The following is a 14,188-nucleotide window of genomic DNA, read 5'->3' as shown; positions in this document are numbered from 1 at the left end:
GAGATTTATATGAGTACTATGACTATATGAGTGCCATGTGTGCTAAATATTATCAAAAGTGATAATAACACGGCAACTAAGGGAATGTCCATCAACTGGGGAATGGCTGAACTGATTGTGGAATATGGATGTGATGGAACACTGTTGTGTTATAAAAATGGGAGAAATAATTTTAGAAACACAAAAAGACTTGTTTGAGCTGAAACAAAGTGAAGTGAGCAGGATCAGATGAACAATTTATATGATAGCATCAATACTATAAAAATGAACAATTTTGAAAGACTAAAACTGTGATCAGCTGATTCCAGAGGTCTGATAAAGAACACTACCCAGTTTGTGACAAAGAAGATAATTAATTATTTTGCAGAATAAGAAATTTATTTTTAAATGAGACCAACATGGGAATATTTTTACTTGACTCTGTTTGTCCTTTCCTCCCTTTCTTTCTCCCTCCCTCCCTTTCTTCTTTTCCTTCCTTTCTCTCCCTTTCTCCCTATCTTTTTTCTTTTCTATCTTTTCTCATTCCTTCCCTCTTTCCTTCTCTCTCCCTCTTTCTATTTGTTCTCTCTCCCTCTATTTGTTGTCCTCTCTCCCTCTCTTTCCTTCTTTCTGGTGAGGGGAGAGGCAGAAATGAATGCTTAATAATTGAAAAAAATGAAAAGTCCACTTGTGTTAGTTTTATTTTTATTTTTATTTTAGCAGAAAATCAAGAGCATAACACCCCTGTCTGATCCACAAAGACAGTTCCCATTGCAAATTTATTGCTTGTTCTTAGCAAAAGGATCTCACTATCATGAATGGAAATCCTATACAGAGAAGCTGCAGTAGATCCTGGTAGTGAACACAAAGAAACACACAGGGTAGTTCTAAAAGGTTTTCACCAAAGCTCTACTTTAAAGAGCTTGCTCTTTGTACCTTAAACAAACGTACCATTTCTACTACCCTTGGTATTTAGTTGAAAAACTACTCAAAAGGCTAAAAATTCTCTGTGGAACTTCCAGCTGCCTATTTTTGACTCTTCACTAATACCACACCTCAGGACACATTTCCATATCAGCATTTCTTTGTCCAGTGATTCCATTTGAAAAGCTTGAGTTTTTCCTGGCTCAGCATTCATCCTTGACTTTCTGCTCGACTGGGACTGCGCTGAGATGTTTGATGTGCCCAGCCTAGTACAGACTGTTAGAGTAACAATAGTATCTGAACTGTTTTGTGAAGCTGATAGCCAACTTGTGAACTTAATTATAACTTCAAGGCTATAGATCTATATTCTAACCCTCCTTCAGACACATACCATTTGTGTAGTCCTGGGCAAGTCTCAGCCTCAAGTTTCCTCTTTGGTAAAATGTGCTACCTAACTTGCAGAGTTGTCCTTTTGATCAAATGAGAAAATATATGTAAAATTCTTTGAAAACGTTAAAAAGCTATATAAATTATTATTAATCATAACAAAAATATTATTATCAGTAGTACTATGAGGAACATGGTATAGTGAGTCCAGGCCCAACCTTGGAATCAGTAAAGACTAGGTTCCTGGCTCTGATACCCATTCGTTATGCTATCATGAGCAAGTCATTTAATCTCTCAATGCATTCAGGCAACTCTAATACTTTAAGTTACATTCACTCTCCTGATGAAATCACAGGTTTATATGAAAACAAACAAAATGTAGCAGCATACATTTTAATACAGAAAACCATACTACCACCTCTAATTGAAGTGGGGAAAAAAAAGATCCGTAATATTTTTGATGATCATTATTGGCTTAAAAGAAAAAAAGTAGGGAAATTAAGCAAACAGGACTATCCTGTGTAAGCTATGTGTCCCCCAAGTTTTTATCTATAGCTTCAGGCAAGTTATTCAATTAGTCAGTCAGTCAATAAATATTCATTAAGTGACGGCTATGTGCCAGACACTGTGCAAAGCAGTGGGGATACAAATATGAAAAGTTAAGATAGTCTCTATCATCAAGGACCTAATAGGAGAAGACAGTACAGAAAAGGAAGCGGAAAATGTGTGTGTGTGTGTGTGTGTGTGTGTGTGTGAGGTGGAACGTGCCTGTGAAAGGGCGTGATGGAGAAATCTAAAGGATTGCAGCTGGGAGTCTGGGGGAATGAAGAGACAGTTGACCTTGGTGCCCTTTCTCTATCTCACAGGACTAATATTACATAGAAAAAATAATAATAAAAAACAATTCTGAAGATAAATACAATATTTGTGAAGGCATCTTGAACTCTCTAGAAATAAATGGTATCTACATCCAAGACATCAATATTCTCTCTCTTGACAACATAATGACAATGTCCCCTTATGTAAAATATAGTTTTCAATGTATGTCCAAACAAGGATAAAGTGAATCTCATGTGCTTCCAGGGAAGAGTCAATGAATGACCTCTCAAGCTATAACTGAAGATAGGTTTTAGAGGTGGTGTGTAATTTTTATTGATCACTCAATCTATCAATCACTTTTTGGTGAAATAATGGTGATAATTAATACTCTAGCTGTTCAAATACAAAATGGAAGCAGTACATTCTATATTATGTCCTCTCTTGCATAAATAATGTGCCACATTTTCCATTTCATTTTGGATCAACCTTAAAAATTTAGTTAACCAAACATTTATTGAGGGGAAGGGGAGAGGGAAATGAAGAAGCATATATTAGATGCCTATTATGGACCAGGCACTATACTAAATGCTTTACAAATATTATCTTATTGGAGCCTACTAAGTGCAAGGCCTTGTGCCTGGGACTAGTGAGATGAAGCTAATTCCTGTCCTCAAAAAGCTAAAGCTCTTTTAAAAATTTTTTTTTTTTTTGGTGAGGCAATTGGGGTTAAGTGATTTGTCCAGGGTCACACAGCTATTAAGTGTTAAGTGTCTGAGGCCGGATTTGAACTCAGATCCTCCTGAATCCAGGGCTGGTACTATATCTACTGTGCCACCTAACTGCCCTAAAGCTCTTTTCTAAAGAGGAAAAATGTCTTGCACACTGTCCCTGGGGTGTTTGAGCCCATGGGTTGGTATAAGTTAGCTTTCTTATCCAGCAAGCACTTTGACTACAGTGGACTTGGTTACTGAGCAATGCTTTCTCTCATTCTAGGTTTTATTCAAGATGTTTCTTGGAAGTGCCAACTTGGGTGAAGCAGCCCACTTTTTTTCCACCTTAGGTTTCTTTAATTTAATCTTCATCTCCTTCACACCCATCATCCTATATTTTACCAAAGTGGAGCACTGGGCATCTTTCTCAGCCCTCCCCTGGGGCTGCCTCTGTGGAATGGCAGGGCTATGGCTTGGTAAGTAGGGAAGGTTTTCAGGATCACTTGATGTATCTCAGCATTCACCTTAGCAAAGAATCACTTAAAACATGTTAACATCATTATTTAAATATGTTCAATTATTTAAATGTTACCAGGCCCAAACTATGGGGTTTTAAGAGAACTGTTCATCTAGTTATTTTAGAGAATTTAGAAAGAGAAGTTTTGGAGAGAGGTTTTGCTAGCTCCAATTTTCAGGATGGAAAATCTGAGAACTCAGAATTAAGTAATATATCCATGCCTTTCCTGGAAAAGAAATCTGAGGAATAATTTAACAAATGATCTAGAATTCAATTCTGGCTTTTTTAAAGGCAGCATGTATAGTTAAAAAAAAAAGTGCTAGAACTCAGAATCAAGAGAAACCTGGGTTCAAATCCCACCTGTCAGACTTATTTGCTGCGTGATTATGGACAAAATACTTAATCTTTCTCTCATCTGTCCTCATATTGCCCTCATTCTCCCCATCTGGACCAGATCTCCAGAAACCAGGACTTAAGTCTTTGTGGGCAACTAATTCACTCAGCTTTGTGCCTCCCTCCCTGGGACTGAGCTGCCCTAATTTGTCAGTAAGTCACCAAGTATATCTTAATCATTTACTTTGTACAAAGACAAAAGTGAAATAGTCTACCCTCAAAGAACTTAACATTCAAATGGAGATATATATATATATATACATATACATATATGTGTATATATATATGTATGTGTATATATGCACATACATACACATATAAATATGTGTCTAGTTATATAGGGGAAACTATATCTATCTATATATAGATATATCCAACTATATAATTATGTATAGGCATATCTATTTATATAGAGAGATTTATAGACTATATAATAATTATATTGTTACATATTCACATATAACTATATAATTATATGTTTATATATACCTTAATATAGTTATATATATAAATATACAACACTATACATATGTGTATGTATGTGTATATAGGTATAGGTATATATACACACACATATAAATGTATGCATATATAGTTATATAGGGAAAACTATCTCTATGTAGCTATATCCAACTATATATCTATAAAGGCATATCTATATATAAAATACAGATTTATGGAGTTATATGATATATAATAATTATATTGCTATATGTTTTATATAACTATATAATTATATAACATAATTACATATAATTATATATCTTAATATAGTTAGATATACAAATATATATAATGTTATTTATGCATGTATGCATGCATAGGTATAAGTATAGGTATATATACTCACCTACATATACATACACACATATAAATATATGCCTGTATAATTATATAGGGGAAACTTATCTATAGCTATATATAGTTATATACAATTATATAATTATATATCTATATCTATATATGAAATATAGATTTATATGAAATATAATAATTATATTGCTACATATTTATATGTAACTATATAACATATAATTCTATATAAATATATATACACATATATGTTTATATATATGTATGTGTGCACTTTTTAGTGCACATATGTAAACTAATTATGAACAATTACTAGACACTTCTATTGAATGAATTGATCTGTCAAAGGTATAAACTAGGTATAAGTTAAATGAGCCAATGAGGCTACACAGGCCAAGTTTGAGGCTTAGTTGAATATGATGACCCTGTAGAGCTTGAATAAAGCAACAAGCCAGTTTGAGATTTGCATTCTAATAGCAGACAAGCCTGGTCAAGCACTTGAGAGGGGATCACTTAGGGGTGTGGAAGAGGAAATCTCTTGACTAAAATATGACCTTGGGAACTATGAAAGATCAGAAGATTCCTAACTGAACTGGTAGACATCCCAGTGGAGCTGATAGCAATGCCCTGGGGATAGCAGCGGCCAAGGACAAACTTGACACACTTTGGAAAGTAAGCTTTAAAGACTCTACAAGAGTACTGACCTTCAGAGCTCAGAAGAAAGCTGAACACAAAAGGGGGACTTCATGAAGAGAGGAAAGGACTTCCATCCATCTGTGAATTATCCCTTTGCTATATGTACTCTTTAAGCTTGAGCATGCTCCCCCCACCCCCATGACCTTTTATGTACAAGAAGTCAGTCAAGTCTTATACTTTTGGAGAAGGGGAGGGATTTTTCATCAGTTCTTCTTACTATGCCATATCCATAAGTCCTCTTCTAAAAGCTACTTGTCTGTCTAGTAAACAATGGGGAACACCTCAGATTGATGTGATGTATTAAAGATCCATAAGTGATAATATTAAAGGGATTAAAGTCCCTCAGCATTATTCCTAGGACCCTTAGGGGACAGGTAGTAAGCTGTCTTACAGTGTGAGTAGGGGTTTGGGACAGTGTGACCAGAGAAGGTACTATAGATAAAAGAATATTTTGTGTATACACATACATACATGCATATTTATACACACACACACACACACACACACACACACACATATAAATGTCAACAAGCCAGCAGTAATTTATTAAGCATATATATGTAAGCACGTACACTGTGCTAAGAGCTAGGGATAAGAAGAAAGACAACAGTGGTCCCTGCCATTAAGTCCACAATCTAATGGGAAGGCAATATGTAAACAATTATATATAAGTAAGATATATACAAGATAATTAGTGGGTAAATGCAGAAAGATGGCACTAACATACAAAATGAATACAAGCTGTTTATGGGAGAGGAGGCACTAGCAGCTGTGGGGAAAGACTTCTTGTGGAAGGTGAGTCTTGAGAGTAAAGTCATTTTAGATGGGTCTTTAAAGTAAACCAGGGAATGGATGAACAAATTGTGGTATGTGATCATGAAGGAATTCTACTATGCTATAAGAAATGATAAGTTCATTGATTTTAGAAAAAATGTGGATAGACTTGCATGATGTAAAGAAGAGCGAAATGGGGAGAAATAAGGGAACATTATATATGGTAGCAACAATATTGTTTTAGGACAACTTTGAGTGACTAAGTCATTTTGACGATTATACATACCCAGATTAACTACAAAGAACATATGAAGGAAGATGCTAAGTGCAACCAGAGAAAGAACTGATAAATAGAAATATGTATAGAGTGATTTTACATACATACATATTTATGTCTAATGATAGCCATCTCAAGGGGAGGGGGAGGGAAGAAAAAGGGAAAAAAGAAATTTACATGATAACTTTATTACATATTTAAAAGGAATAGCAAGTTGTACATAATAGATTGTAGTTTCATGTAAAATTATTTTTTTTCTTCTGCTATGTTATGGAAATGCTTGTTTTATTTTATAGATTAAAAATAAAATTAAAATAGGGAAAAAAGTAAACCAGAAGTTCAAAGAGATAGAGGTAAGAGTAGAGTGTTGTATTCCAGGCTTGGAGGAGAACCAGTGCAAAGGTATATAGTTGGGAGATGGAGTGTTGTGTGTGTGTGGAATAATAAGCAGTTTATATGAATGCATCCAAGAGTATGGGTAGGAGGGTAATGTATAAGAATATGAAAGAGACAGGGAGAGGCCAGGTTGTAAAGAGTTTTAAATAACAGAAGAGTTTAGATTTGATCTCTGAGGCGGTGGGGGTCCCTGGATTTTGTTGAGCAGGTGAGTGACATGATAAGATATGTGCTTCAGGAAAATTCCTGGAAGATAGATTGGAGTGGTGAGAAGTTTGGGGCAGTGAGACCAATCAGGATGCTATTGTAATAGCCCACATGATGACAGTCTGAATTAGGATAGTGACTATAGGAATGAAGAAAAGAGGAGAATCCCAGAGAATCTAAGGAGATTCTTTAGTGATGAGATTTTGTGAATGAATTGAAGTGTGAGTGAGAATGAGGATGAAACCAAGGTTTCAAACCTGAGTAACTGGTATGATAGTATCTCCCCTATATGAATCAATCAATAAGTATTTATTAAACACCTACTATGCACCAGGCACTGGTTAAATACTGGTAACAGGGAAGTTCAGAAGAGGGAGTTGATTTGTGGAGAAAGATAATGAGTTCTGTTCTAGCCTTGTTGAGTATGAGATACTTTTGGAACATACATTTTGATGTAGGACTAAAATTCAGGAGAGAGGCTAAAGTTAGATTATAAACCTGGGAGTCTAATCTATATAGAGATGACAATTAAATACATGGAAGCTGATAATATAATCAAGAGAGTATAAAGAGAAAAGAGAATGAGTGGCATGGATAAATTGGCAAAGGAATACTAAGACAATTCTGAAGAAAAGCAGGAAAGTAGTATGAAAACTCAAGGAATAAAAAAGCATCCTGGATGATAGGGTGGACAGTAATGTCAAAAGCTGCAGGTAAGTAAAAAAGCAGAATAAGGGTAGAGAAGGAGCCATTTGATTTGGCAATTGAAATAACACTGGAAATTTTGGAGAGAATAGTTCCAGTTGAGTGATGTCAGAAAGCAGATTGGAAAGCTGTGAAGAAATTTAAGGAGAGAAAATGGAATCACTGAGTGTAGATGGCTTTTTAAAGAAGTTTGACTGATAAAGGGAGGAGAGACAAAATGATAGCAGGGATGGGAGATACAGTGAAGGTTTTTTAAGGATAAGGGAGACTCAGGAATGCTTGTAGGCAGCAGACAAAGGACCAGAAGATACAGATTGAAGATTAGAGAGAAAGGAGTGTATGAATAGAAGGCTTGGCCTAGAAAGGACTCCTTAATCAGAAATAGGAGGAAATTGAGAAATGGTAGGGGAAGGGGATGATGACAAGGGATTGGGAGATAAGGAAAACAAAATGTCAGATGAGGAGGAGAGAATAGAGACCTCCCAATGAATAGATTCCATTAGAAAACTAAAGTAGGAGGCAAGGATCTTAACTGAGAAAGCAGGAGGAGGAAGTTCTGTTGGAGGCATGAAGAGAAAAAAGGAAATTTGAAACAACCTCTGCGGGAGAGAGAATTAATTTGGGAGGAAATAGAAATTTTTGTTTTCCTGCAGTGAGGTCCCAGTTGTGATTAGATAACATAAATTTTCAATAGGACCCCTCAGCACAATTGTAAGACTTCCTCTAGTTCTCTTCATCAACATGTAACTAGAAGTGAAAAAGGAGGCTAGTGGGAGTAATTCAGAGTTTGGGCTTGGCAAAGCATATTTAGGACAGGACAAGGGAACAAAGGAATTAAGAGTAAGAGAACACATTGGTCCTGGATTCAGAAGGACCTGAGTTCAAATCTGGCCTCAGACACTTGACACTTACTAGCTATGTGACCCTGGGCAAGTCACTTAACCCCCATTGCCCTGAAAAAAAGAGTAAGAGTAGAATTGAACTTGTTTAACAAAGTTTAAAAGTCAAAGACTAAAGATCAACAAGGTGGGATAGTGTATCCAGGAGAGAGCACATTTCCCTGGCAAAATACAGTATGGTGGAAAAATTGCAAGACTTGCAAGGCATAGGACAAGATAAAATTATAGAAGATTGTTATTGGATAAAGGAATTTTCATTTTTTGATGATGACAAAGGGGTGGCCATCTTTGTATGTAGCTGAGGTAGAAGGTAAGATTTGGGCCCAGAGGTTGAGTAAATCAAGAAATCGGGAAGGTAGAGTATTTGAGGGAACATCAACAGGTCTGTTGAAATCCCCTAGTATAAACAGTACTGTAAATCAGGTAACAAATGCATTGAGAAAAGAGGAATAACAGAAGACTGGAAGTTAGTAGATAACTGCCAACAGGACCTGGATTGGGCAGTAAATTGAACCTTAAAGGTGATGAGGTTACTGAGTAATAGTGGTAGATTGAGAGCCTGGAAGGAGGCCTGAAAATATTCTGATTGGTGTCTGTGACAATTGAGATTAGTGAGAGAAAGTGCATCTAGTACTGGAAAGGAAGGTTTGGGGCATAGAGTCATGCGGAGGGAGCCAGGTCTCAGGGAGAACTGGAAGATTGAACGAATATGAGGGGGAGAAGATATATATATATATATTTTGGTGAGGCAATGGGGGTTAAGTGACTTGCCCAGGGTCACACAGCTAGTAAGTGTCAAGTGTCTGAGGCCGGATTTGAACTCAGGTCCTCCTGAATCCAGGGCTGGTGCTCTATCCACTGTGCCACCTAGCTGCCCCTAGGGGAAGTATATTAATTATATAAGAGGAGTCCCAGAGTGCACAATGGAAGAGGTGGACAAATAAGGAGAGGGACGTGGGGAGTAGTACTGAGCAGGAGTCAGAAACATAGGTTTCCTCTCGTCTGGAATTCAATATCAAAGGGATGAAGAAAGAGATGGTTAACCACTGGGGAAACAAGTCCTAGTTGAATATTCATTGGAATAGAGGGGTTTTTCTGATGAAGGCAGGTGAGTAGAAGGGCTTCCCCTTGGTTTCATGTCAGGGATTCCCAGTCTTAATGCATACTGAGCTCATGGTTAAAAACCCCAGGAAGGGCCCATATTGCGGAAAGTAGCTGATGCCTTCTGGGCTCATCAGGCTTGGTGAATAGATTGAAGAAGGGCTAAGAACCCCTAGTCCAGGAGCAAATCACTTTCAGTTCAGTTGTCATTATTGTTATACTTGTTATCACAGTTATGTCATTTTTCTTATAATTTTAAAGAGTTCAAATAAAAAAATCAAGGTCAAGTCATTATCTTATTATTCTTTTATATTTAATGTTATGTGGACTCTAGTACAAGTGGATAAAATGCCTCTTTTAAAAAAAATGAATGTAAGTATTGGGGTTTAAGAATATCTTCTATAGACTCACTGAAAACATTTTTGACACAACTCTAAGACAAAAGGGATGTTGTTGTTAACGTCAACATTGTTGCTGTTCAGTCATGCCTAACTCTTCATGACCCCATTTGGGGTTTTCTTGCCAAAGATACTGGAATGGTTTGCCATGTCCTTCTTCCACTCATTTTATAGATGAGGAAATTCCTGGCAAAGATACTGTGTAGTAGTTTGCCATTCCCTTATCCAGCTCATTTTAGAGAGGAAACTGAGGGAAATAGGATTAAATGATTTGTCCAGGGTCACACAATTAGTAAGTATCTGAGGGGCAGCTAGGTGGCACAGTGGATAAAGCACCGGCCCTGGATTCAGGAGGACCTGAGTTCAAATCTGGCCTCAGACACTTGACACTTACTAGCTGTGTGACCCTGGGCAAGTCACTTAACCCTCATTGCCCCACAAAAAACCAAAAATAAAACAAAACAAAACAAAAAAACTGGATTTCAACTCTTCCTGACTCTAGGCCTAGCACTCTATCCACTGTACCACCTAGCCTCATCTAAAATAGAGCTACTTTACATGTTCCCACAGTTTTAATTTGTTATGTTAGGTTTTTACATTATGAAAGCTTTTAATTTCATGTAGTTTGGAGATTATTAATATTTGATATGGTTACACCTAAGAATACTTATGAATTAATATGGATTAATTTTATTGATTAATATTATGTCCGTGAAGTTGTAGGGAAAATTTGGACAATTTTTTCTTCCCTGGAATGAAATGAGTTACCCCATCCTAGTTAACTACTTAATGGCTCTGTCTCGAATTCCACCCCACACACAATACATACCCCTCCAAAAACCCTTAGAATTATTCTCTTTCTTCCCAATAAATGATATAGCGCTAATTTATCCCCCATTATCTACTGAAAGAATCTGCATGGTTTTATTTACTCAGTAGCTGTTTAATGATAATACAAGAGGTAGGCAGGCAGGCAACAGTAATTTATTGAGTGCATACTACATCCCAGGCATTATACTAAAATTCTGAAGATACAAAGAAAGGCAAAAAGAGTCCATGCCCTCAAGGAGTTCACAGTCCTATGAAAGAAAAGACATGTAAATAACCCTGCACAAACAAATTATATACAGAATAAATAGAAGTGAATCAACAAAAGGAAGGCACTAGCATTAACTTGATTTGGGAAAAATTTTCTTGTGGAAGATGGGTTTTTAACTGGGACTTGAAGGAATTCTTCCAACAAATAAAGTTTATTTATATGATTTATGTTTACAACCAGTGCTTGTTGTACTTCTTGAGACTGTTTACAAGCAACATCAACTTAGGAACTGGAATTACAAAGACAGAGTATGTCACAGTCAACAGAATATTACTAGATTCGAAGTCTCAGAATCACAAAATCGCAAAATTGAGAGTTAGAAGGCACCTTGAAACCATATAGTACAAGTCCATGCTAGAGACGGAGCCCCAGTACAACATATTAGCTTCTGATTTGTGGTGTTATGGTTTGAGGACTACAACAGATCCAATTTTTGGACTGCTCTAATTATTAGCAAGTTTCTCCTGACAGCAAGTCTAAATTTGCCATATTGCAACTCCTACCTATTGTTTACTTTTGCTCTCAGGACCCTTACAAAATAATTTTAATCATCTTCCTACATAGAAGCCTTTTAAAAACACTTGAAGGGGCAGCTAGGTGGCACAGTGGATAAAGCACCAGCCCTGGATTCAGGAGGACCTGAGTTCAAATCTGGCCTCAGACACTTGACACTTACTAGCTGTGTGACCTTGGGCAAGTCACTTAATCCCCATAGCCCCGCCAAAAACAAAACAAAACAAAACAAAAACATTTGAAGATATCTCTCATATATCTTACTCTCCACCCCTGCTACAGTCTACCCTTCTTCACATTAAGGACTCTCATTTTTTTCAATTAATTCTTGTCTGACATGGACTCAAGACCTTTCATCATCTTGGAAAACTACTTCTGGATGCTCTCTAGCTTGTTAATGCCCTTCCCAAATGGTGATATGCATAACTGAACATAATCCGGATGTAGTCTGCTCAGGGAAGAGCAAAGTGGGGCTTCTACCTTTGCAATTCTGTCATCTGTCTCTCTTAATACAGCAAAAAGGTCAAATTAGTTTTTTTTTTTTTTTGCTGTCATATTGAAGTACTGACTTTTTATCTAGATGATGGTTAAAGTTCCTCTCTTTTTCTCAGACAGATTGCTATTTAACCATGTCTCTTCCATCCTAAACTTGCAAAATGGATTTTTAGAACCCCATAGAAATTAGATTCAGTCCAAATGTCTGGATTGTAGAGACCATTTTGGAAACCTTATTCAGTTATCTTGTGTGTTAGCTATCCCTTTCAGCATGTGTGTTATCTAAAAATTTGATAAACATTCTATATATGATTTTATCCAAGTCCTTGATAAAAATGTTGAACAACATAGGGCCAAGCACAGATCCCTGGAGCAATACACTGGAGACCTTATGCCAAGTTGACATTAAACCATCAGCAACTGCTCTTTGAATTCAGACATTCAAACAATTGTAAATTCATCTAATATCTCTTCATCTTGTCCACAATATTATGAGATAATGTTTTTAGCTTTGATGAAATCTAATAAACTATACTTATAGCATTTTCTGATCTACCAGCTTAGTCTAACCCTGTTAAAAAAGTGATTAGTTTAGGGACAGCTAGGTGGCGCAGTGGATAAAGCACCAGCCCTGGATTCAGGAGGACCTGAGTTCAAATGTGACTTCAGACACTTGAACCTTACTAGCTGTGTGACCCTAGGCAAGTCACTTAGCCCCAATTGCCTCACACACACACAAAAAGGTTCACAAAGAACTTTAGGTGCATCATCTCATTTTGTTCCTACAAAATCCATGAGAACAAGTTACATTGCAGATGAGGAAAATGAGAATGACTTTAAATGGCTTGTTTATTTGAGTAAATCCAGGAACCAGAGGAGGGAAACAAAGTAGAAACCATTTAGATGAAGAACAATGGAGTGAGAAAAAGAAGCAGTTTTATCATTGGAATGTCCACTATCATTCTGTAGTTTACACAGACCATCTGGAAATAAATGAGTTCAGGTACTTGATCATAAGCCCAACATGGAGGTATGATAATAAAGTAAGAAGTGACTTCTATTTTCCACAAAACTCCTGAAGGTCTATCAAAAGCAAGGCACATGATTCCATCTTGACTTACTTCAATAATAATTTCATCCTTCAAAATTGGAAGAACCAAAACAGGGAAATTCCATTCTGTATGTTTCTCATTAACAGGAAGAAAGTAGTTGATAGGGTGGATATGATGAGAAACTTGAGGGAAAGTTAACATTCCATCCTAGAGTTTATGATAGAGGAAAGGAAAACTTTATTTATTTATTTATTTATTTTTGCAGGGCAATGAGGGCCAAGTGACTTGTCCAGGGTCACACAGTTATTAAGTGTCAAGTGTCCGAGGCTGGACTTGAACTCAGGTACTCCTGAATCCAGGACCAGTGCTTTATCTACTGTGCCACCTAGCTGCCCCTGGCATACTTTATTTTTAGGGCCTCTAGTTCTCCTTTTCACCCAACTGTGTGCATCTTTGAATAAACATTTTAAGGCCACTAATGTTATTGTTCTTGGGTTTTGTCTCCTATGAACTTTTGGCTATCTCAATTGCTATTCTTCCTTCATTATAGCTACTGTGAATGATACTTAGCTTGGTAGACATATATAAACAGTTTTCTTCCTTTCCTACAATTTTTATTTTAAAGCCTTTCTTACTAGATTTGTGAGAGTCTTGTTAGATACACTCTCTGACTAGTATTGTCTTTTTTTGCTATATCTTTAGTCATTATTCAGAAATCCAAACTTTATTTTGAGAGACCATATTCTTATCTAGTTGTTTACTTCCCAAATTAATTCTCCTCTTCTGAACCTCTGCCTTCAGTAAGCAATAGTGAGGAAAACCCAATACTTAATAATCTTTGGTAGTATTCTCTAGGTTACTTTTGGCACTATTTCACCAGTTTGCACAAGACTCACCAGAGGTAGGTAATAGTAATCTATTTGCACAAATCTTAGGAGGTTTTCTGTTATATCTTAGTACCCAGAGGAGACAATAAATCTCTATATTGTTATTAGTAAGATAACAAATAGCTGCCTTAATGTCCCTGAGAAAGG

General features: G+C 36.5%; 1 protein-coding gene across 1 annotated transcript in view; it reads left to right on the top strand.

Moving 5' to 3' along the window:
- The window catches only part of SLC35F4 (solute carrier family 35 member F4), a 293,627-nt gene that overhangs the window by 257,030 nt on the left and 22,409 nt on the right, over positions 1-14,188 (top strand). Inside the window, exon 6 of the mRNA XM_043985476.1 lies at positions 3,103-3,295. Within this exon, the coding sequence (XP_043841411.1) occupies positions 3,103-3,295 (193 nt within the window). The remainder of the gene's footprint in view (positions 1-3,102; positions 3,296-14,188) is intronic.

Source organism: Dromiciops gliroides, chromosome 2 (genome assembly GCF_019393635.1).
Source record: "Dromiciops gliroides isolate mDroGli1 chromosome 2, mDroGli1.pri, whole genome shotgun sequence".
Lineage (NCBI taxonomy): Eukaryota > Metazoa > Chordata > Mammalia > Microbiotheria > Microbiotheriidae > Dromiciops > Dromiciops gliroides.
The sequence above is the reverse complement of the archived record's forward strand: the minus strand, read 5'-3'. Positions and strand labels throughout refer to the sequence as shown.